This window comes from Bison bison, unplaced genomic scaffold, assembly GCF_000754665.1.
Source record: "Bison bison bison isolate TAMUID 2011002044 unplaced genomic scaffold, Bison_UMD1.0 scf7180017864333, whole genome shotgun sequence".
Classification (NCBI taxonomy): Eukaryota; Metazoa; Chordata; class Mammalia; order Artiodactyla; family Bovidae; genus Bison; species Bison bison.
The window spans coordinates 3,791,210-3,816,164 of NW_011494905.1; the positions used below are offsets into that span (position 1 = coordinate 3,791,210).

The 24,955-nt window shown below is 39.1% G+C and overlaps 1 protein-coding gene across 14 annotated transcripts in view; it reads left to right on the forward strand.

Annotated features, from left to right (window-relative positions):
• The window catches only part of LPP (LIM domain containing preferred translocation partner in lipoma), a 754,364-nt gene that overhangs the window by 307,167 nt on the left and 422,242 nt on the right, over nucleotides 1-24,955 (forward strand). For all 14 annotated transcript variants that reach the window (XM_010853933.1, XM_010853935.1, XM_010853931.1 and 11 more), the window contains one exon: nucleotides 10,145-10,257. In XM_010853933.1, the coding sequence (XP_010852235.1) occupies nucleotides 10,145-10,257 (113 nt within the window). The remainder of the gene's footprint in view (nucleotides 1-10,144; nucleotides 10,258-24,955) is intronic.

The following is a 24,955-nucleotide window of genomic DNA, read 5'->3' on the forward strand; positions in this document are numbered from 1 at the left end:
AAGTAAATTCCTTTTGATTTTTTAAAAATGCATGCCTATAATTCACATTTATTGTATAACAAACCAAAAGGAAAAGGCATTAAAAAATAACACTTGTCATCCCATGAGTTACAGACAATTGTTAGCATATACAGATTGTTTATACAGAAATAATGCCATATTATAAACCCTATTCAGTAGCCCACTTTTTTCCTCACAAGATAATGTATCAGAAACACATATTCATGTTCTTTTCTAGATACTCCATGACTCACACCTTCACTAGATTTAAGTCATTGTTCAAATATCACCTCCATGAAGCATTTTCCAATTATTCTCTTTAAAACTGTGACTTTCCATCATCACCCTAGCATTCCCTTTCCCCTTGCTTGCCCTATATATCTATAAAGTACTTATCAAGATTTGATACTAAGTAGGTTTTATGTAATATATTTTTAAGAGGTCTTCTGATAGTGTATAAAGTCCATGAGTGCAGCTCTTTGTTTTACTTGTTTGTTTGAGATTTCCTTCTGGTGTCTAAAGTAATGTCTGGCACATAGAAGGCACCCATCAATGACTAAATAAATGTTAGATCTGGATCAACATCATTATTATTGATGACCACACCATTTTCCAGTGTGTGATTGCAGGTGATTTTTTAAACCCATACTTTATCGATGAATAGTCTGATCGTTTCCATCATATTTCCTTGTGGATAAGTTTCTTTAACATGCTTCCCTGTATATCCTTCAGTCATTTCTTTAGTAGGATAATTTATTATAATTGGTATTACTACATCAAAGTGTATGAATATTTGTAAGGCTTTTTGATACCTGTTGCCAAATTTTCTTGAGAAAGTTTTTTCTCTAATACTCTTATTTATGTATAAGTAGCATACACAAGTGCTGAATTTCTTCTCTTATACCAATACTCTCTTATACCAATATTGTGTTTCATTGCTCTTTTTAATCTTAGTCCTTTCATTTAAATTATATGACTTAGAAAATTAAGTACTATCAGAATCAACAATTTGCTTTTGTAAGTTAAGGAGCAGATAGTAAAAATAGAGGAAAAGTAGAAAGGGTACTCTCCTAATGTATAATTATATATAATAAAAGCCTGAACTCCCAAACTGTCTGATTTGAGAACTAGAGAACTGATGCTACTTGGTTGAAGTCACATATCGTCTCATTTACAGATGAAGATGTGCCATTTAAGGGGGGTGGTGTTGTTGCTATTTTGATGACAATGAGGACAGGGAACCAGGGATGCCCAGCCTTGCCCTGATAATTATCACTTCTGCCAGTGAGTTCTCAAAGGGGCTGCACACTTAAGGAACAAGATCAAAATGGAAATTCAGGAACTGCTTTATTAGTAGCTCCATGAATGCTTAATCGAGGACAGAGATCTGTGCTCACACTGAGGTGGTGCTTAGGCTATGGCTCTGGGAATAAGCCAAAGATTTAGCCTATCTCTAGTAAGAACCACACATTGAGTAAATCAGGGCTCTTTCTTTCATATTTTCAATTAGAACCAATGGGTAGTGAATAGATTGAGAAGACTGAGAAGTGATGCTTTAAATGGGACCCTCAGCGGTTTCTTGATCTCTGCCGTACATAGCCCAATATTTCCTGGTGGTTTTTAAAAACTTATGCAGCTCCACATTTGCAGGTGGCACATTTCCAGGTACTGACAGTTCTTTTCTGAATTGTGTGTATGTGTTATTTTAAAATAAGTGGGTAGAACAACAGGTTAAAAATTTGTATAATGAAAAATGAGGTTTTCTTGCACACTTGTTCCCCAGTTACAAAATTGAGCATCTTAGAGACAACTTGCTGCTAACAATTTCTTGGGAATCTACTTAAAAGATTCTCCATGATAAAATAGGCAAATCTGTATATATATTATATATATTATCACACAATAAAGGTTTGCTGTCCTAGACCTTAATACTTGATTTTTAAAATATTTTATTCAGTGTGCTTGCTGGTAGAGTTTTCTTGCTGGTACATGTTTACATGCAAATTGAAGATGGATTGGAGGGTAAAATTGTAAGTAAATTCTTCAACTGCTTGGTTTCATAATAAATTGCCTGTTATTTATGAGGAGAATGTTACAGCTGTGACATAACTCAATCACCTCACAGAGATTTTTCACTCCTGTCACATTTATTTTATCTTCTCACTTGTTCTCTTTACTCAGCCTTGCTCAGAAAGCTTTATCTTCTCGGACTTGGTCTCCTCTAGTGAGTGGGCAAGTTAAGACTCAGCTGCTTTTTTATGTATAAGTAAAAAGAAAACGGAAGTGTCATCTATCGTGTGTAAATGCACAAGTCACCACTATCACATACACAGTGTACATGTCACTTATATGCAGTTTAGCTTCAGTTCGGTTCAGTTCAGTGGCTCAGTCGTGTCCGACTCTTTGCGACCCCATGAATCGCAGCACGCCGGGCCTCCCTGTCCATCACCATCTCCTGGAGTTCACTCAGACTCACTTCCACCGAGTCGGTGATGCCATCCAGCCATCTCATATGAGCCATGCCCAAACTGTGAGTTGAGGCTCTTTCATGGGTCACAGTCATGCTTTAGTGGGTTATAAACCACACTTTTGAAATAAATAAACAGAAAATGTCAATGTGCCTTACATGCAATAGGTATGATTTCATGAAACCATTGTTGCAGATATATATGTACTTATTTATATATCTCCAGATAGGAGTTTTGCATCATCACATCAAAGGTTATTTCTTTACTCTGGGTTGTAGTCAAAAATAGTTCAGGATCTCAGTTTTAACTGCTTTGATCTGTAGAGTGACACTGTGAAGTAGATGTTATTAAATGTTTTCTTCACTTAATAGGTGAGGAAAACTGAACCTGAGATGGTAGTATATTAGCTTTTCCGAAGTAAAGGTTAGCACTGGAGTGTGCATTTTAAGCCTTGCTGTTTTCTTTGGAACATAATTTCCTTTCTCCATCAGTTACTATTAATGGAAAAGAGAACTGTCTTTACTTGAAGCTTATTATTTGGTCAACATAGTTATTTTTATTCTCTGTGCTTGTGTTCCAGCCCAATCTCTTATGTACTCAAAATTTAAATTCTTAATTTGAGGAGCTCCTAAGTAGTTTTACTTCCCTTAAAGTTAGGTTTTCCTTAAGCAACCAGAAAGTCTCCATTTAAGAAAGTTAGGGAGCCAACATCTGCCAGCTGGAAGAACCCTAGAGCCATGCTCCTCCACGTGTGGTCCACGAGTCTACATCAGCATCTCTTGGAAGCATGTTAGAAATGCAGAATCTCAAGCCTCACCGCAGACCTGCTGAGTCAAAGCCTACATTTTAACTAGATCTTTTTTGTGATGTGAACATTGATGTTTGAAAAGCATCTAAGATATCAGGTCATTTTGTTTTTAAACATCAGTTGAGTGATTAAAGTGACTTTTTATTTATTTAGTTTTTCAACCTGTGTTTACTGATGGATAATATGGCCCTAAACTTACGCCAGGTGGTGAGGATATAAAGATACATTATGAGAGGGCTTTGTTTTTTTAGAAGTTTCAGTTCTAACTGGGAGATAATGACCATAAACACAAATGCAATCAAGTGTTATAGATATTTTGACAGAATGTATAAGAGGCACAAAGGGGCTGTTATCTGAACCTGTAGGTGTGTGTGTATATGTAGGTTTACATGGATATTTGGATCACGAAGAAAGAGAATGATGCTTGCTTTTGTTGTTGTTGTTAACCATAGTAAATTAATTGAGACTTTATTGACGATCTGAGTTTAATTACTGCCTTGTGTTTTTGCACTATGATCACATATAACCAGTAGTGTACCATCTTCTTTGTTGGTACATTCTTGTTCGTTTCTCCCCTAATGGGGGACTTTGTATTACCAAGGGCTAAGCAAGTTTTGTTTACACATGCCTGAGCCATGTTACTAGAGTAACTACAGTGGGTGAGACTCAGCTACTACGAAGGAGCGACATCTGGCTCTCCGTGCCACTGCCTTTTTTACCCCTAGAAAGGGTCGCCTGAGAAAATAAACAGAGCTGGCTTTCTGGGAGTTTTTCCTCACTCTTTTCAAGTTAATGGTATTCACAACAGGCTGTTCTCTGATGTAACTGGCATAAAGTACTGTTTGGGAATCAGGGATATAATGTTTTGTGCGCCACAGTCACCCTTTAACTGCCTCGTGGTGCTGCGTCTAGCACAAAGTAAAAACCCTCTGAATATTAGCTGAATGAGTGGGGATGACGTGGAACATTTTAAACTAGATCTTCCCTTGCTTCTCTCCAAGGAATTCTGAGGATCCATTTCCAGCTGTGTATTTCACTAAACCATTTTATCTGGTAACTGAGGGATGATGTATTTTGCAGTCTGGGTAGGCTTTGGATGGTGAGGAAAAGGGTAAGGAGGGGACCAGGGTTTATAGAGATGTGTCTATGACTACTCTACTTCTTATAAAACCACATGTTTCTTTCTTAGGTTTTATGTACTGTGCATTTTCCATTTGCCTAATGTGTGTCCTTTTTTTCCCTTTTGACTTGCCTGTTTGATTTATTCAATGCCCCTGTAATTCACAGAGTCTGGGAGTACACTTGAATTTCCCCAGCAAGCCCAGAGGACAGGGGATGCATTGATGTGAAGGGGGACAGCTTAGTATTGCTGGTTGGAAGGTGCTTGCAGCGGGTTCTGTCCAGCTGCTTTTCTCTAAGAGGGTCACCACCACCTCTACCACCTCTGGCCCCAAGCATGTCAGCCAAATGCTCCTTCTTTGTTTGAAGAAATCTACTGGAAAGGAAAGGATCCCCCTACATTTGTATACACATATTTGTTTCTGTTCATTTGCCATCTTCCTTATACATGGATATTGTGTCTTTTCTCTTAAGCCAAAATTATTCTTACTGCAATTTAGAGGAGTTTCCTTTTGTTGACTTACCTGTTAAAATGGTGAGTGAACCTTAAGTCAGAATACTCATGAGTTCTAAGTCTGTTTTAAAATAGTTACTAGGAGTTTTTCATTCCAGCTATCTTAACTAGTTAAGCTTTCCTTCAAAGGATCCCTTTTCTATCCCTTTGTCATGTGTATATCTGTTTTCTAGACATTTCTCCATTCCTCCACATCTTTTTGGTGGCTTAGTGGCAAAGAATCTGCCGATGTAGGACCCACAGGAGATGCAGGTTTGATCCCTAGGTCCGGAAGATCCCCGGAGGAGGAGATGGCAACCCAATCCAGTATTCTCGCCTGAGAAATCCCATGGACAGAGGAGCATGGCAATCTACAGTCCACGGGATTGCAAAACAATTGATACAACTTAGCAACTAAACACTGACAAACACATCCTTTAAAACTGTGAGCTCCACTTTAAAGAACATAATGGGAAGCTCCGATAATTGAGCTTGAAAAATGGAAAATTTTGATCTAACTTAATAACTCATCAAAATAAGAAGAAAATTATTATGAGGTTATCACTATCGCTTTAACAGTCTGCCTAATCTTGCCTGGAATAAATGTTCTGGATTTATGTTGTTTACAAGATAATTCTTTACACAAACAAATTCTATTTTCTTTTTAGGTTCCTTTTCACTCTCCCAGAATCTCATCAACCTGTGCCTCACTATATTTAATTCCTCTGACAGCAATAAGGTGCTCAGAAATCCTCTTAAATTGAGTATGAAGAAGATATAGGTCCAGATAAAACACTGAATCTGAAAATTAAGCTGTGAAATAGAATTTGGTCATCAGGTCTCCATCAACTTGGACTTCTTTACTGATCACTCAAAACTTTACTGTGGGCTTTAGTCTCATATGTGATGATTTTTTTAATGGTGGAAGGTATCTTGGTGACAATTCTTTTTACTTGACAGGTGTTAAATGTTTCTTTTAGGGCACTGTCTGGCCACATGAAGCCCAAAGAGTTTCTTTCTCAGTCCTGACTACATATTAGAATTATCTGGGTTTTAAAGGAATATGGGTATCTGACCCCTCCTTTCCATTTCCATTGCCCTTCCCCGAGATCCTGAGTGCATTGGTATGAGACAGAGTTTGGGCATCAGCATTTTAAGGTAAGACTCCTAGTTGATTCTAGTATCTAGCCAAATATAGAACTATTGGATGGGGTTAATAAAGGTTTTTGAGACATATAATTATAATAAGGATCAGATCAGATCAGTCGCTCAGTCATGTCCGACTCTTTGTGACCCCATGAATCGCAGCACGCCAGGCCTCCCTGTCCATCACCAACTCCCAGAGTTCACTCAGACTCACGTCCATTGAGTCGGTGATGCCATCCAGCCATTTCATCCTCTGTCATCCCCTTCTCCTCTTGCCCTCAATCCCTCCCAGCATCAGAGTCTTTTCCAATGAGTCAACTCTTCACATGAGGTGGCCAAAGTACTGGAGTTTCAGCTTTAGCATCATTCCTTCCAAAGAAATCCCAGGGCTGATCTCCTTCAGAATGGACTGGTTGGATCTCCTTGCAGTGCAAGGGACTCTCAAGAGTCTTCTCCAACACCACACGTCAAAAGCATCAGTTCTTTGGTGCTCAGCCTTCTTCACAGTCCAACTCTCACATCCATACATGACCACAGGAAAAACCATAGCCTTGACTAGACGAACCTTTGTTGGCAAAGTAATGTCTCTGCTTTTGAGTATGCTATCTAGGTTGGTCATAACTTTTCTTCCAAGGAGTAAGCGTCTTTTAATTTCATGGCTGCAGTCACCATCTGCAGTGATTTTAATAAGGATATAGACAAATTATATCTCCAGATGTGTACACTCAGGCAGTTAAGAGAAGTACAGATGCTTCTATAAGACATGCCATTGAACTCAATTCTGTAGGGTCTAAGTAGAGATAATTTGACACTTTGTTTAATGCAGTCGTTCTCCAAGTGTGGTCCCAGGACTAGTAGCGCTAACATCACTTGGGGATTTATTAAGAATGCAAATTATCAGACCCTGACCCAGATCTACTGAGTCAGAATTTCCAGGGGTGGAACCCAGCAATCTGTGTTTTAACCAGACCTTCCAGAGATACTAGTGAGCTCTAAAGTCTCAAAGTTATCAAACTAGATAGTTGTTTTGGAAATAAGAGGCAGCTTAGGAAAATCTTAGCACAGTGCCTGGTGCGTGGTGAGAGCCCCCAAATCAGAGTACCCTAAAGACAGTGTGTTTGGCATCTTGGTTGCCTGAATATGGTGGTAGATAGACTTGACAGCTGTTAGCTACTCTTCCAACTTTAAGACTGTTACTTTTTAGAAAATGACTTCATTGAAGTGTAGTTGATTTACAACGTGTTTGTTTCTGCAGTATAGCACAGTGATTCAGTTACACACATACGTGCCTTCTTTTTCATATTCTTTTCCATTGTGGCTTATCACAGGATATTGAATATAGTTCCCTGTGCTCTACAGTAGGACCTTGATTACTATCCATATATAATAGTTTGCATCTGCCAGTCCTAAACTCCCAACCCCTCTCTCTCCCACCTCCCCCTCCCTCTTGGCAACCGCAAATCTGTTTTCTATGTAAGAGTATTATTTATAAGACAGATGGAGCTCAAGTGAACAATCTCAAAGGTGTATCCGGACAACCAGTCCATGTCACCCTCCTTCCACTGTGAGATATAGATTTTTCTTTTTCTAAAGACCTGAGTTGTGATGTTTTAGTACTATCCAACAGTGACTCACTGAGTGCTAGGGACTATCATCTATCACTGAGTGTTGAACAGCTGAAATGCAAGGAAAAGCTGTTTATCCATTGAGGAGAGACAGTTCCCCAACATTCAAAAAGGTCATTTTTATAAGGAAAAGGACATATAAATAATTTTTTTTTTAGAAAATGAAAGTTTTATTTTTTTAATATAATTTCTTGCAAAAAATATTTCAAAAGATTCTATACCATTCACCCATAGTGGTGTTGGATTTCCTAGTATCCTAAAGCCTGGATAGTATATAGATCTCCAAATTTGATGTTTCTTATTGCAGTTTCTCCCAATCCGTCCCACACACACTTTAAGATTAGTCTTTAGTAAATCACATTCTTAGAAGTGTTTCCTTCTCAGAAATCCTTAATGGATCCTTACTGCATGCATGATAAAATTCAAACTCTTAGTCAGATGTGGAACACACTTAAAAGCTTATTTTCATACTGCTCCAATTTTTATGACTTACTGGTGGCTCAGAGATTAAGGCATCTGCCTGCAATGTGGGAGACCTGGGTTCGATCCCTGGGTCAGGAAGATCCCCTGGAGAAGGAAATGGCAACCCACTCCAGTATTCTTGCCTAGAGAATCCCATGGACGGAAGAGCCTGGTGGGCTACAGTCCACGGGGTCGCAAAGAGTTGCACACGACTCAGCGACTTCACTTTGACTTTCTGTTATTTACAGACTTCCCTGGTGGCTTAGCTGATAAAGAATCCACCTGCAATGCAGGAGACCCCGGTTCAATTCCTAGGTCTGGAAGATCCAATGGAGAAGGGATAAGCTACCCACTCCAATATTCTTGAACTTCCCTGGTGGCTCAGATGTTAAAAGAATCTGCCTACAATGCAGGAGACCTGGATTTGATCCCTGGGTTGGGAAAATCCCCTGGAGGACAGCATAGCAATCCACTCCAGTATTTTTCCCTGGAGAATCCCCATGGACAGAGGAGCTTGATGGGTTACAGTCCATGGGGTAGCAAAGAGTTGGACGCAACTGAGCGACTAAGTGCAACACAGCACAATGTTATCTACATTCCTATCTTTATGCTATATTACCATTTGCTCTTTATTTTCTAGGCCCTAATTTTTTCTAACCTTTATACTTTTATTTTCCTTTCTTTCTGCCTAGCATGAACTTTTGCTGTACATCATAATGTTCATTGACAATAGTGTGCCATGTGGCATGTGAGATCTTAGTTCTAGGACCAGGACTTGTACTTGCGCCTCCTGCATTGGAAGTGCAGAGTCTTAGTCACTGGACTGCCAGGGAAGTCCCTTTTGTGTGTGCATGTGTGTGTGAGCCTCAGTTGTGACTGACTCTTTTGTGTTCCCATGGATTATAGCCTGCCAGACTCCTCTGTCCATGGGATTTTCCAGGCAAGAACACTGGAGTGGGTTGCCATTTCCTGCTCCAGGGGATATTTCCAACCCAGGGATTGAACCCATGTCTCCTTCATCGCCTGCATTGGCAAGTGGATTCTTTACTACTGAGCCATCTGGCCAGTATAGCTTCCTTGTTCCTCCAACTGCACTTTCCTTTATCTTAAATCCCAGAAGAGTTTGCCTGTAGATTCTTAATAAATTGCATGTTGTATTATCTTACCTATTTATACATTTTTTTCCTCCTCTAATTGACTGAAAATGTATTGAGAACAAACAAGACATCTCATGCACTTCAGTATTCCACCACCCCAAGCACCTTGCCTGTCCTGGCTGAATGTACTTGATCCTTCTGCTCTAGCTTTATATCACTTCTATGTGTTATATCTGGTCATCATTCTTCTGACAGTTAAGGCTGCTGATTAAACTGAGAAGTAAGATAGGGAATAATTGCTATGTAGGACAAAAAATTATGTGTCAAAGCCAATTACAAAGCAGTCAGATACCAGCTAATACAAATCTTCCTCTAATTATGGTGGAATTACATCCTGAAAAGCCCACTGTAAATTGGAAATATTGTTAAGTGGAACATGCATTTAATGTACCTAACCTACCAAACAAACATCATAGCTTAGCCTCACCTACTTTCAGCATGCCCAGAACACTTACATTTAGCCTATGATTGGACAAAATCATTTAACACAAAGCCTATTTCATAATAAAACGTTGAGTATGTTAGGTCATTTACTGGACACTGTACTGAAAGTGAAAAGCACAATGGTTATGAGGGTACAGAATGGCTGTAAGGGTATTGGTTGTTCACCCTGGCCATCACCTGGCTGACTGGGAGCTGTTTGCTGCCCTGCCTAGCATCCCAACAGTACTGTACTGCATATGCCTAGCCCCAAATAGACCAAAATTCAAAGTACATTTTCTATTGAATGCCTGTTGCTTTTGCACCATGGCAAAGTCAAGTACTTACAGGTGGACCCATCATAAGTTGCGGACTGTCTGTGTTTTGTAAAAAGAGTTCTGTAAAATTGCACCCATGTTAACTTCATGTGTATTTCTTTTCTGTAGGTGATTTTCTTCCACCCCCACCTCCACCTCTCGATGATTCCAGTGCTCTTCCATCAGGCTCCGGAAACTTCCCTCCTCCCCCGCCCCTTGATGACAATGCTTTCAGGGGACAGGTAAGATCTGTGGTTGAAGTCATGTTTGTAAGTAATGCTAGGAATCGTGAATTCTGAGGTTGTTTCTGTGGCAAATAAATACTTATCCAGAGCCTACAAAGAGCTTGATATCTCACAAAGCTCTAAGGCACGTTAATGCCAACTGCCCAGCTCGAGCTTCTCAGAGTTCTCCTGGCTTGTAAACTGAAGCCCTGGAAATCCTTTTACCTACTAATTTTATTTAGAAACTGAAAGCCATTCTTTAGGAACGCCATCTGAGAATTTCACTTTTTCTTGTTATCCTGCGGACATACAACCATGCTTTTTTATTGCCTTTGTTCTGTATCCACTGACATTTGCTTTCTAAATGAGTAAGACTGGTATTTTAAGGTTCTGTTGGTCACTGTGGGTACTAATTGGTCAGCAACATCTTTCTAGCAAAAGCAACAGGAACAGTTCTTAGAGTTTTCTCTTCTGAATGAGGTCAGGAATGCATATAGTGAGAATTGACTGTTTGGAAGTATTATGCTCTAGCACTGCACAGTGACCCAGATTTGGAGTCAGAAGCAACAATAAAAGTTCTCAGCCTGTGATCACATAGGGCTACTGGTGACCAACTGCTACTGTTTAAGCATTTAAACACCAGTTATCTCAGGAAGGAAAACTAAATAATAATGTCATATAGTATTTATGTCATATTTTTAGGGATGGTGATGTTACTACAGATGTATAAAAGAAAAAACTCCTTATTTTTTTAGAGAAATGTCAGCAAGATTGGTGAGTGATATGGAATAGTGTCTGGCATTTGCTTTAAAATCAAAAGACTCTAAAAATATATGTATTTGTATACTGTATATGTATATGGCTAGCTATATTCACTACAGTACTATTGGGATGCTAGATATATTTATATGTATACCGATGTACTTGCTGTACAACTGAAACTAACACAACAGTGTAGATCAACTGTACTCCAAAAAAAAGACAAATCATAAGAATAGGGAGCTACTGAGTTCAAATACAGGTGAGAAAATATTATTATGAATTGACAATTGTTGGGTGCAGCAGCTAAGTCGCTTCAGTCGTGTCCGACTCTGTGCGACCCCATAGACGGCAGCCCACCAGGCTCCTCCGTCCCTGGGATTCTCCAGGCAAGAACACTGGAGTGGGTTGCCATTGCCTTCTCCAATGCATTAAAGTGAAAAGTGAAAGTGAAGTTTGTTGGGTGCAGGGAGATTTAATTCATTATTTGTTCTGTCTTTGTATGTTTAAGGTTTCTCATAATAAATTGTAAAGAGGAAAAGCCATAGAAAGTAACTGCTTAACTAGTTCAGTTCGTTATATGACTTTCTCCTAAATCTCATTCTGGGGGAGACAAAGGTAGACGTGATTCATTCATTCAACAAAAATTTCTGGGTGCTGTGTACATACCTTTATAATACTAGGGATTCTATAGCAAAAAAGAGACAGGGTTCTACTCTTATGAAATTTACACGTTACTAAGAGCTATTCTTTGCATACTGTTTTACTTATACAATTAAACACTTTAACGCTTTAGTTTATATTCTCTCTTGAATAATTATGAAACTGTTGTGTAAGCATTTAAAGTCTTGAGTTCTGAAGTTTGCTTGACTTTGTGACAGAAGACTTATATTTGATACTATTTGGGCAGCTTATTCTTGTCCCATGATCTTGAGTGGGTCACCCAAAGGCCCTTTTCCTCTTAATTAAAAATAAGATAACTATATATCTGTCTCTAATAATTGAATGAAATATAGATGGATTAGAAAGTACTAAATTATAATGATTGTACAGATGTTATAATGATCACAATATAAAAATAACAAAGGCAGGAATAATACAAGGTTTGTCAAAGGGTTTCTTTAAGAAAAATTTGAACATGGGGCTTTCATAAATTACAAAAGCCTTTTTCTATATGAATCTCGTCCTGCTAACTGTATCCAAGCTGTGACTTTGTTTTTGAAAAAGAAAGAAATAAACAAAGAGCCTGTTGCCATGTTGGCTTATATTCTGTGTAAGACAGAAGGAAGAAGGATAAAAAATAAAACAGAGTTTGTCAAGTGGAAAAGGGCAGATCTGGTGAGAGAGGCATGTTGTTCCTGAATATATGGAAGATTATCGGCAAGCTCAAAAGAAGGCAGGCGTGTCCTTTCCTTGTGTGGTGGTGTGTGATGTGATAAGAGGTTTGGCCCCACTCTGGCCATATTTGCCCCAACTTCATATTTGAGCTACAGTGGAGCTTAGAGTAATGTAATCACCACAGAAAATTTTGTACTTTTTTCTCTCGGCCAATGGTGAAAACTCCTGTTGCCAAGTCGAAATTATAGCTGGTAAATGTGTGTTTTTGTGTAGAAGTCTGTTTATGTTTCCAGCCAGATTTTCAGGTCAGAGCCAAAAGTATCTCTACTAAATGTGACTATAAGAATTATAAAATTTTCAGAGCTGAAAGGGACCTAAGAGATCCATTGGGTCCAACCCTGGCGCCAGGCATCTGGTTACAGCCTTTTCAAGTACTTGGTGAATAAATTACTTCCCTCTCTTTGCAAACGGGGAAACTGAGATCCAAGAAGATGTGGTTCCTGTAGTTTCTGGCAGATCTCTTTTGAGAAATCTTGTCTCCTGATCCACCCTTCCACTGATGGAGCACATGATTTTGCTTTGGGCCTCTCAAGGATCTGAGGTTAAGAAGAATGGGTAACATGCTTTTGTTTGGAAAGACGAGGTGCTATTGGCATTTTTCTTCTCCCCAGATTTCTGATACAAGGCTGTAATTTTTTTTTCCCCTTTGCAAAAGGTGAATATTTAGTGTCAAGAATTCTTGCTTTAAGAGTTCTCATTTTATGGGAAAAGGTGAATCTTGGAAAGTCAGTGAGAGATTTTCTTTTTTATGTGAGAATCAGTTGGAGCTCAGTGCCTTTAAGGCTTGGGTGACCATTTGGCAGTCACTTCCTTCCTTTGTTTGTTTTTCATTCATCCATGATAAATGGAATACCTTCTATATGTCAGACATATACACAAGGGCGTAGGGCTTGGCATCATTGGTCTAATGCCCTGAGTCTCACCCTTGGGACTGTTAGCTGTGTTTGGTTTGATGCCACAGTTGATAATTACTTCCTATTTTAGCTATCCAATGGGCAGGTGTAGAGTGTTGTTTAGAGTAGTTTTAAAAAGAGAATATGTGATAGAATTTCAGACTTGCAAGGGGATTAGAGATTATATTGAGTGCCTTTCTGTTGTTTGAATCTCCTAATTTTTTTTTCCCCCAATGGGTAACTGTTACAGCTGAGGCAATTTTGATGGCTAAGGGATGAATGAGTTACAACCTCTGATTCAAACTTGGGAGATGCATTTATGCACAACTTCTAAATTAAGATGTTTCATGGTAAATTATTACTTAGTCATCATGCTTTGATCAGAAGTGCAATCTAAGTCTTATGTTGTGGTACAGGGTGGGGGAAATAAATTAACTATGACTAGAGACATGCAGGAAGGATTTTTGGAAACAATTTCAATTTAACTGAACTTTGATGCTTAATTACCATCTTAATTTTCAGATGGCGGAATAGATTTTTAGGTACTAAAGTAACAAGAAAAGAATTCAGAGTATTTTGAAGAATGTTCTGAAATCATTGCAGGGGTTTGTTATTATTTTAAATATAAGGTTGACATCACCAGGTCTGTTGCTGGATGCCAAGTGGTGCGTTTAGCATACCATCAGACAAAACATATTGCCCTTGTGGGAGACTTCCTTTAGCTCCTCAGGGACTTACCTGCTGATACCTGATGGCTTTGAGTTCAGGTGCCTGACATTTCTGGGGCTTGCCAGCTGGTATAATTGTAAAGAATCCACCTGCCAATGCAAGAGACACAAGAGATGTGGGCTTGATCCTTGGGTCTAGAATATCCCCTAGAGGAGGAAATGGCAACCCACTCCAGTATTCTTGCCTGGAAAATTCCATGGACAGATGAGTGTGGCAGGCCATAGTCCATCGGGTTGCAAAGAGGACATGACTAAGCACACACGCATACCTGATATTTAACTTCCTCTTTTTATGACATCTTTACTTGGCTTTTCTTCATGACAGCTGACACCTCCTCGCCCTGTCTCTCTCTGTGACTTAGACTGTGGCTTGCTTTTATGTGCCTGTTATCTGGGGGTTTTACCCTTCCAGTTCCCATCGCCTTTTCCATTCATTCAGGCAAGATGGCTACCTTTGCTAGGGTAACTCCAGCCCCTCCAGCTCAGAAAACAGTTTTGTCCATTGCTTGTTACTCCAAGTATTGAAAGGGTCTTCTGTTACTGAACTGAAATTTCTTCCTTTATGATTTCCTCACTCCAATTTTCTTCCTACCCTCTTAGAAAATGATGCACATTCAAAGGAACTGTCAGACCAGGAGAGAAATAAGTGGTGTCTCTCTCAAGAGGGTGATCCATAAAACTCCTGAAAGAGGTCACTTTTCTGAGGAGAGAGTGAAAACATTGTCATGTGAGCTGTTCACTGAACTTGTGGGAAATGCCCAGAGTTTGTTGAAAAGAGAAGGAAGAAGAGAAACTTCTTTTATTTTTAAATAATTTTATTTTTTAAAAAAATTTATTTTATTGACGTATTGTTGATCTATAATGTTGTGTTAATTTCTTCTGTACAGCAAAATGATTCAGTTATTTATATATGTGTGTGTATATATAGACTTTTTTTTCATATTATTTTCCATTATGGGTTATCAAAGAATATTGAATATAGTTCCCTGTGCTATACAGTAATACTTTATTTATCCATTCTATATATAATCGTTTGCATCTGCTAATCACAAACTCTGAATACCTCCTTCCCCACCCTCCTCCCACCTTCCTTGGTAATCCTAGGTCTGTATTCTTCGTCTATAAATCCGTTTCTGAAGAAATTTCTGAAATGCTTTATGGTCTTATCTTAAAGTCAGTGTCCAAAAGTTTGTAAGCCAACTCATTCCGACTCTTGTGAAAATAATTTCAAACCTCATAATGTATAGGGTAAGCAGTGGATTGTAGTCATTTATCCACTTACCAATTTTATATATTTCATTTATCATAAACTGGCACTGAGGGCTTTCCAGGTGGCATAGTGATAAGGAATCCATCTGCCAATTCAGGAGACTTGAGTTCGATCCTTGGATCGGAAAGATCTCCTGGAGGAGCATATGGCAACCCACTCCAGTATTCTTGGCTGAGGAAATTCCACGAACAGGGCAACCTGGTGGGCTACAGTCCATGGGACTGCAAAGAGTTGAGCATGACTAAGCACGCACGCACGCGCACACACACACACACACACACACACACACACACACACAAACTGGGTGTCTTGTGACCCTTAGACAAGTACTATCATGATCATAAGTATGGAATGACAGGATTTTACTTGTTGACATAGAGAACTCAGGCCCCCAGCTGGGGGCATGTTCATTCATGTGTTCACAGAAATAGGCAGCAGGCCTTACTTGCTTTATATGATTTGGACATACCTTACCACAGAGGGCATCCCTTCTGCTGGTTGGAAGTTGGGTGAGGAAGGAAGAGTCTGGGTGTAAAAGGAGATCCCACCTATAAAAACTAAGAGTAGAGATGCAGAATTGCCAGAGCAAAACCAAAATGGTCAGCAAAAGCTTTAATCCACTCTGAGGTGCTTATCCTTCCTGTGTAGTGAGGATATAAGATATCTTGATCCATGGAAAGATACCAGAGGAGTGACTAAGATGCTTATTTATTCCTGGCCCTTTGTCTTGCTCCTTTGGGCCTTGGGTTAGCTAGGGGCCCTAGTTGATTTGTGGGATTGTTTGTGACCCTGGCAACAGCAGCAGCAGCAGCAGCTTGATTTGGGAGTGCCCCCTTCTTTTAAGGTCCACACATGTAGGTCAGTGGGTGTTTAGCAGGGCTGGTGGGTTCTTGAGGTATGCTTCAGGCTCAGATCGGTGTGACTTTCTAGAAGCGAATGTCAGAGGTTTTTCTGTTTTCCTTTCGCTCTGAATCATCCTCTGATTGGGTATTCAGATGAGAAAACAGAGATATTTTTGGTGTCTAGACTTATAAAAACTTCTTTGAAAGTAGCAGATGAGAGTCGATGGGGAGTATTCCAGTATTTCACTCGAGTAATTTGACCCTTTTCATGGAATGCCATAGTTTCTGTTTGTTGTTTTTTTGAAGACTCTATTTAAAAAGGTAAATGCTTTCCCTGGGATCAATAGTGGAGTATGTGTACACACACACTCATTTACCCCTAGCAACCCCATTTCCACTGATGCTGCTCCCTTGAAATAATCTAGGACACATGCGTGCATTCAGCAGTGAGAGCTTGGCTGATCAATGGACAAGAAAAATTTTACGGGGAAACTGGTTGCGGTCAGTTCTGTTGTGTATTGAGATAACCAATGAGGTTAGATTTACTTTAGCTCCTCAGTGCCTTTATAGAGAGTCATTTACAATGTTTGCATATTTCAGAAAATTTCCTTTGCCCAAATTAAGTGAAACTTCAGTTGGTTCTTTCTGACTCAGTAGAGATTTTTAACCCATTTTGTCTTTCCCATCAAGAATCTTAGTGATTCCTTCAAAGCTGAAATATATTTGTTTTTTCTACTTTTTCTAAAAAGTAGAACATATTTTTTCTCTAGTAATGTAAATAAATCAAATAACATTAACATGGATTAAATGTTTTCAAACATGTTTCTCTATCAAGGAAAAATTATGATATGCATATGTGCCCTACCCCCAACAGAGGGGCTGTAAGAAGTTTGAGCACTGTCTCATTTAAATTATTATTAGATGTTTGGAGAATGTGTTGCAAATTTTAAACTTTATAACACCTCTTTTAAGGGAATCATTTCTCACGTTAAATTGTACCACTGCATTATTAATAGACTATTGCTTTTGTTCAGAGAAGGCAATGGCACCCCACTCCAGTACTCTTGCCTGGAAAATCCCATGGACGGAGGAGCCTGGTAGGCTGCAGTCCATGGGGTCACTAGAGTCGGACACCACTGAGCGACTTCACTTTCACTTTTCACTTTCATGCATTGGAGAAGGAAATGGCAACCCACTCCAGTGTTCTTGCCTGGAGAATCCCAGGGACGGGGGAGCCTGGTGGGCTGCCATCTATGGGGTCGCACAGAGCTGGACACGACTGAAGTGACTTAGCAGCAGCAGCAGCATTACTTTTGTTATTTGCATTGCTTCTTTTTTCCTTTTTTTTTCTTGAATTCATCATCCTTTTTCTTTTTTAATTTCTTCTTCTAGTACTTTATCATTTTTTTTTTTTGAAAAGCTGCGTGGGTGATAAATTTTCTGAAGCCTTTTTTCTTTCCGTTTCATAGTTAAGTAAATGTTTGGCTTCAAGTAGAATTCTAGGCTCCAAGTTCCTTTACCTCAATGTTCAACAAAGATTTCTATATTATTGCTTTGTGTCATTTAGTCTTTATTGTTGCAGATGAGAAATCTGATGTAAGTCTGTTTCTTTTTCCAATTTAGTAGCTTTTATTGTTTGATCTGTAAGTTGCATTTTGTGGCATTCAACAATTTTACTTCAATATTTCTAGGTACAGCTTCCCTCACCCTCACCCGAGTATTTCTACTTAGTATTCATTGAATCTGATATGAGGAGTCAAATTCTTATTTAGCTAAGGGAGATTTTCTTGTGACATTGGGAAAGTGAGTTTTAATTTTTTCATTTGCCTTTTTCTTCCTTATGGAACTCCTATTTTATAGTTTTGGATTTTTTTCTGTTCTTCCTATCAGTATTCTTTTTCAATAGTTCTACCATATGGAAGAATTCTTATTGCTTGCATCCTTCCTTTATTTTTAATTTTTGTGGTGATGATGTATTCTCAAATTATAAATGCTACTTGCACCTGAATTTAGGGAGAAAATGTGCTTGGGAGTGGCTCTGAATCTCCTGTTCTGGTAGACCTATCTAGCTTCCACTCAAACTTTATCTTTTATCTAGACTGGAAGCATATAGTCCTTTAAATGTCAGGGCAGCCATAGAGTTTGTACACCAGTTGTCACTGTGTGTGTAATTAGGGGAGGCAGGACAGGGAATGGGTTTCCTTTAGAGACACATGCCAAGAGAGAACAGCAAGCATCAAGGCTGTTTATTAGTTTTAAAGGTCCACTGGCAGGTAGCAAAGCCCCGATTTTACATGTTGTACATATATATCCAATATGGGCCGCAACAGGCTATGGACAGCCCTTTTGTGGGGTGGTCTCTGCTTGAGTTCTCAGTTTCCTCTCTCACTATTTCCCCATTCATGCCTTTCAATGACTATGTCACCAGAAGTGTCAGGGGTTGTGGCAAAGTACCTTTTATTATAAAGAATGAACTCATTAAGTGATTTCACTGCTGTTTTGTCTAGCTTTCATCATGTACCCCAAACTTCCTTTCCCAAGAGTTTCCCCCACACCCTCACCCTTTTTTATCATGGCAGTTTGAAGTCAAATCAGATATTGCTACCTTTTGCCATTTGTCTCAAACTCACCCTGCTGCCTTTGAGGATGCCAGGAAAACCCTCCCTGACTGCATCATCTGGACCAAGTAAAGCTTCAGGGAAAACATGGTATGATGGTGAACACTGTGAGTGCTGATCTAGAGTACCTGACTTAACTCCCCGCTCGCTGGCTATGTGACTATGATCATGCTGTTAAACCATTTTTGCCATGGTTTGCTTATCTGTAAAATAGAAATTATTGTTGTGCTTACCTCTTTGGCTTTTTGTGAAGTTACACAGAGAATATCATAGGAGCCTGACATAGCATAGGGCTTAGTAAGTGTTTCCCATTGATGTTGTTACTATTAGACTATTCTGGGCTAACTGGCCCCTGTGCTGAGTTCTGGCATAGTTATTGCTGTCCTTTGGTTTGTACCACACCTCCCTAAGGTTCACTAATGATGCCATCACTTGCTCTTAAGTGTTTGGGGATTTTAAGGCATTTTACTAAATGCTCCCACAAGCTCTTTCTTCAAAACGAATGATTGTGTTAAATAACCTTAGATCTCTTATAACTCTAAAATTCATCCCTTTAGTAAGAAAATATTAGCTCTTTATAACTTCATAGTTGTTTACAAACTGCAAAGTACTTTATATTATTGAATTTGATCTTCACAAGTAAGAATAGCAAACATATAATTTAACAAATACAAAAACATTAAGGCTCAAAGAGTTGAGGCAGCTTGTTTAGGTTTCATGACAAGTGTCATGGAAGCAATTATTTATTTTTAAAAGGATAAAAAGAAAAACAAAATGCATTTTGGGAACTCTTAAGCCTCTTGGCTTAGTATCAGTTCTCAGCAAATGAGAGAAGGCAGATCATTTTAAATTCTCAAAAAGCAGCCAAAGTCACCAACAGTATGTGTTCATGGCCAGTGGCCAGGGGCCACCAAGATAGCTTTCACTGTAATTCTTTAGTGGAAATAAGTACATCTTCCATCCTAGCATATTGCCTTACAATCCCCTCACCAATTGTACCATGTACTTGTTATCCATGGATTTGGTAAGGAAGCCCTATTGGGCTCACAAATCCTTTAGTTCCTTTGTAATTTACATAATCCATTCAACATGAGCACAAAACAACTTGATCTGAAAGAAGGGGTAAAAGTGGGAGTGGAGGATGCCAAAACCAAAAGCAAGGGCATTAACTCATACTTTGTTTTTGAAGTGCTGATGTTTTAGGGAGACTTTCTGTGCATAGCTGATTTGGAGATTCAAAAGTCAGCTATTTAAAACTAAAAATTTGGTAATGCATGCAATACTTACATGAATCCTTAAGGGGTTAAGTTATAATTATCATTATTTTTTCATTGACTTCTGTGAGTTTGACCTGTCCAAGGCTCTTACTCTGTAAATTTGATAAATTCCAAAATTGACATTGAATTTTATTTCTAATGAAGGACTTTCATATGATTTATCTAACTTGAACGTTTAAGATAACTTACAAAGGGGAAGGGTAGGGATGATTGTCTGCCTTGTGCCAGGAAAGGGACTGAGGCTCAGAGAATTAAGTCGTATTTCAGGTTTCCAAGGTATTAAGTGTCTTGGGGGGGGATGTGACCCTACCTTCTTCTGAATCATGCCAGTCCATTTCTTTCCTTTTGGGCATCACTGCTTTCTTGTTACTCTGACTTTGTATTGTTTTTCAATGAAGGACACAGAACACAAATTCTCATGTTCCTCTTAGAACATTAATTGTTAACCTGTGTTCTTTTGAGTTCATTTGTAGAATCTTCTCTTGAAGTATTGTCTTCAACCTTTTTAAAACTGTATCTTTACAGATTGAAGATCATACTTTGACATTAAAATATAGGAAAGCTGCTTGTAGACCTTTAAAATGGAATACTTTCCAAGTTTTTTGATTGTTCTTATATTTATTTTGCCAATAAGCTTCAGGAAAGATGTCAATTTGTATTACTGTAGAAAAAAGTAAAATTGGCAGTACCTGGTATAAACGATGTTTCTGTGGTAGTTTTTTAAAAAAATAAGTGGTGAGGGTGACACAAGAAAGAGAGGTTTCACTTTGTAAGAAATCTAAGGACTTCCCAGGTGGCCACTGGTAAAGAATCTGCCTGCTAATGCAGGAGACATGGTTTGATCCCTGGGTCAGGAAGATCGCCTGGAGAAGGAAATGGCAACCCACTCCAGTATTCTGGCCTGGGAAATCCCATGGATAGAAGAGCCTGGTGGGCTACAGTCCATGGGGTCTCAATGAGTTGGACATGACTCAGTGACTTAACAACAACAGTAACTTTACTGGAGATAAAGGATTTGGTTTATAAGACCCCACCCCCAGCATCATCTGCCAAAAATAATATAAAATATATATTTTAAATATTTTAAAGAGACAGCACAAGAGCTCAAACACCACCTCCTTTCTCAATAGTTGTTTGATTCCCTGTAGTGCTTAAGGGAATCTGTGCCTATCTTAAGACTACCTACTGTTTTGACCTGTAGATGGCAGATCCAGATGATGTATGATTTGGGATTTGGGGCAGATCATCTCTAAGAGCCAAATCTCAATTTTTTTCATTCACAGTACTAGTAATCATAATTCTCTGTCTCTCATATTCTTTTTTTTTTTTTTTGAAAGTCAGATGAAAACAACTCATTTGATAACCCTTTCTAAATCAGTAAGTAATTAAAAATATCTATTTTTCCTAACATTATTTTAACATCCTTGAGCTTTAACTCAGTTAGAAATTATACATCTAGAGCAATGGCTAGTAGAATGTCCTTCAGTGATATATTTGATGTATAACATATATTGAAAAGAGAATAGCACACTGTCCCCTGAACAGAGATGTAAGGATCTAAGCCATAGTTCACTGCACCGAAATGTGCGCTGAGAAGGTTTGTGTCAGAACAGAATAGGGGACCTGACTGGCTTGGACTCAGATATTCTACTGAGAGATGATCAAGCAATTAAATAAAAGATACAGCAACTGGAAGAGTATTTCACTCTTCATTCAGGGAACACACATTCAGGGAACTTTGTAATTTTTATTATCAAGTCATCATGTTCATTGAAATGTGCCTGTTGGGTTGTTTTCATTTCCCTTTAGCTCACTGAAAGCCATACAGTGTCACGTTAGTACTTCTTTTCTGTTACTCTGGTGGGAATAGAAAGTTTAGGGACATGGCAACTACTGCAGAGAAGTATTTCCACACTTACAGGTTTAACAAACGAGGCTCTCTCCCCTCCCCTCTGCCATGTGTCTCTACAGTCCTACCATGAACGTAAGTCATGTCAACTCTATTGCAATGGCTCTCATATTCATCTGCCACCCTCTACCCACCCCCCTCCAAATTCCCTAATGATTACTAATTTGCTGAGAAGTTCTTTGTACTTCTACTAGGCAAGGAACACTCTGGAAGATTTGAATCTCCTTGCTTCCTCCTTCCATTTTCATTAAAAAGACTCTCCTTGGCTCCTCTGCTGGATCTTCAACCGCCCCTTTTCTCCCGTAGAGCACCCTTTTTCTTTCTCTCTGCCCCACAGTGTTCAGGTGCCCACCCAGCGCTCTCCCTTTTGACTTGTCTTCAGTCACGCCTCTCACAGAGTCAACGTTGAGGGACTTGCACTGGTTGTGACTCTTGGTGCTATGTCTTTCTTTGACAACTGTTGTGCCATTTATCCATAGAAAATCTTTCCAAAGGGAACACTTTCACATTCAATGGGTCCAAAAATTCCACTTATGTCTTCTCCCAAAACCTCCATTTTGATGGAAGTACCACCATATTTTATTTCCAAACTCTAAACATTGTGGTCATTGCTGAAATTTCTTGCTTTTTAAACATATTTGTGTATGGCAAAACCAATACAATATTGTAAAGTAAAAAAAAAAATTTTAATGAAAAAAAAAAAACATTTTCTTTGGAAAAAAATAAAAAATAAACATATTTGTCACCAATAGCTGATATATATATATATGTATATACATATATATATATGGTTCAAAATGACTCTCAGATTTGCTCTAGTCTCTTTATTTTCCTTGTCCTAGCTTATCCTTCTCCATATCACAATGGACTCATTGCTTTGTGTTTCTTTTCCCTTCTAGCTACATTTCCCTAACAGATTAGCCTTTGAAAAATGTTATTTTCTTTTATGGCTTTTTTTTTTTTTCTTTTGACTGTCCCATGAAATTTCCTCTCTTGGTTGACTTTTGGAGTACTCCAGTTCAGTTCAGTCCCTCAGTCATGTCCAGCTCTTCGCGAGCCCGTGGACTGCAGCACGCCAGGCCTTCCTGTCCATCACCAACTCCTGGAGTTTACCCAAACTCATGTCCATTGAGTCAGTGATGCCGTCCAACCATCTCATCCTCTGTTGTCCCCTTCTCCTCCCACCTTCAATCTTTCCGAGCATCAGGGTCTTTTCAAACGAGTCAGCTCTTTGCATCAGGTGGCCAAAGTATTGGAGTTTCAGCTTCAACATCAGTCCTTCCAATGAACAGTCAGGACTGATATCCTTTACAATACTCCAAGACCTACTTTATCCTTTAAAGTATGCCTTATCTCTGTGCCCTTTCTGTCTTTGCCCTTGTGAGGCTGGTGGTTCCATGCTAATTTTCATTATGTCTTTCTTGCTACCTGAAGCAACCTCATCCCTCAGCTGATCAGTCTCCCTATTTTTTAAAAGCCCAATTCATACCTTCTGATACTGCCAGCTCATCCCAGTCTGTCCCTTCTTTGCATCATGACTCTAGTGACTAGGTGTAGTGTAGTAATGTTAACCTAGGGTTTAATGCCAGGAAGCTCTGGTCTATTGCTTATCAGTTGTGTTATCAGTTACTTTCACATGAAAAATGGGAATAATCACAGATATTTTGAGGACTGACCAGGATAAAGAATATAGAGTCTCTAGTATTATGTGGTTCACAGTAAAGGCTACAATGAATCAGTTAATGGATCAGTTAATTAGGTTTCATTTTCCTGCCAGTGAATATATGGCCTGCTTGTAGACTGATATAACTATATCATGTGTCTCCAAACTCTATATCATAGAGCCAGAATCAAGCTATGACGTGGGAGAGACCTGTAGAAATCAGTTAACATCATAATTTGTAGAGCCTCATCTTTGAAAAGATCAAAATCCATAATCTCTCCTGTGATGAGGAAAGGGGCACCCAGATTTCTTAGATCAATGCCCAAGGTGACACAGTTAAGAGCAGTGGCCTCAACCCCTATGCCAGATGGGGGTTTCTGGACTCACAGATTTGAAAGCTATCTATTATCCTCTTGTTTATTTCCCTTTTAGAAACTGTCTGAAGTCTGGATCTCTGCTCATATCCCCATGTCACTCATAGTCTTTATCTCATTGAGGAACACTTGGTTGATATTTGTGGATTGATTGAATCATTTTTTGACTTGGCAATAAGGATTTTCTGGAAACCTCTATGGAGTATGTATTACACATGGGCTTATCACTGTTTTGATGCTGTTGCAAACACTCAGAGGGTCCAGTAAGTTTGCTTCTGTGCACTGGCTCAGTGCGGTAGGGGAAGGAAATGGGAGAGGAAGTTATATACATCTTGAGCAAATCAAGCTTTTCTATTTTTAGTCCTTGCTACTGTTTGGAAAGTACAGCCCTGTTCATGGTAGTCTGGCTTGTGTTTCCTTTAGTGCCATTTCAAAAAAGGGAAAAAAAATATGGGAATTTTTTGTAGTGAAAATAGTTCCTCAGAGTAGTCACATTAGTTCCTTCTTTTTCTCTTGATGAAACCTCAAACCCACTAGGCACAGATTCCTCAACCTCAACTATGCATGTCAAAGGCTCATGAAGAGGAGGAGAGTGGAGTCAGCGGAACCAAGGCAGGCAAACTATGCCTGGTACCTGAGAGCCAGGGCAGAGAAGGCAGGGGAGGGAGGGGGACCCCTTCCATCAGTGGAGTCTTGGTCTGCCACTCTGGAGATAGCTGAACTCTGAACTACATAGATAAAGAGACATCTAGTGTTACAGCCCTTTGCTTAAGCAGTTCCTTCTGCCTGAGTGTCTCTCTGTCTTTCCCTGTGTGCCTTACAGCCACTCACCAAATTATAGTAAGTGAATTACCTCTTTTTAGTTGTTTTTATGGCAGTTTGGGGATTTTCCTAATCTGAGGCAATACTAGGTACCATTAGGGAATGATAAAGAACTTTATGAAAGAGAATAAAATTACCTTGTCTCTATTAGATGGAGTTCTAT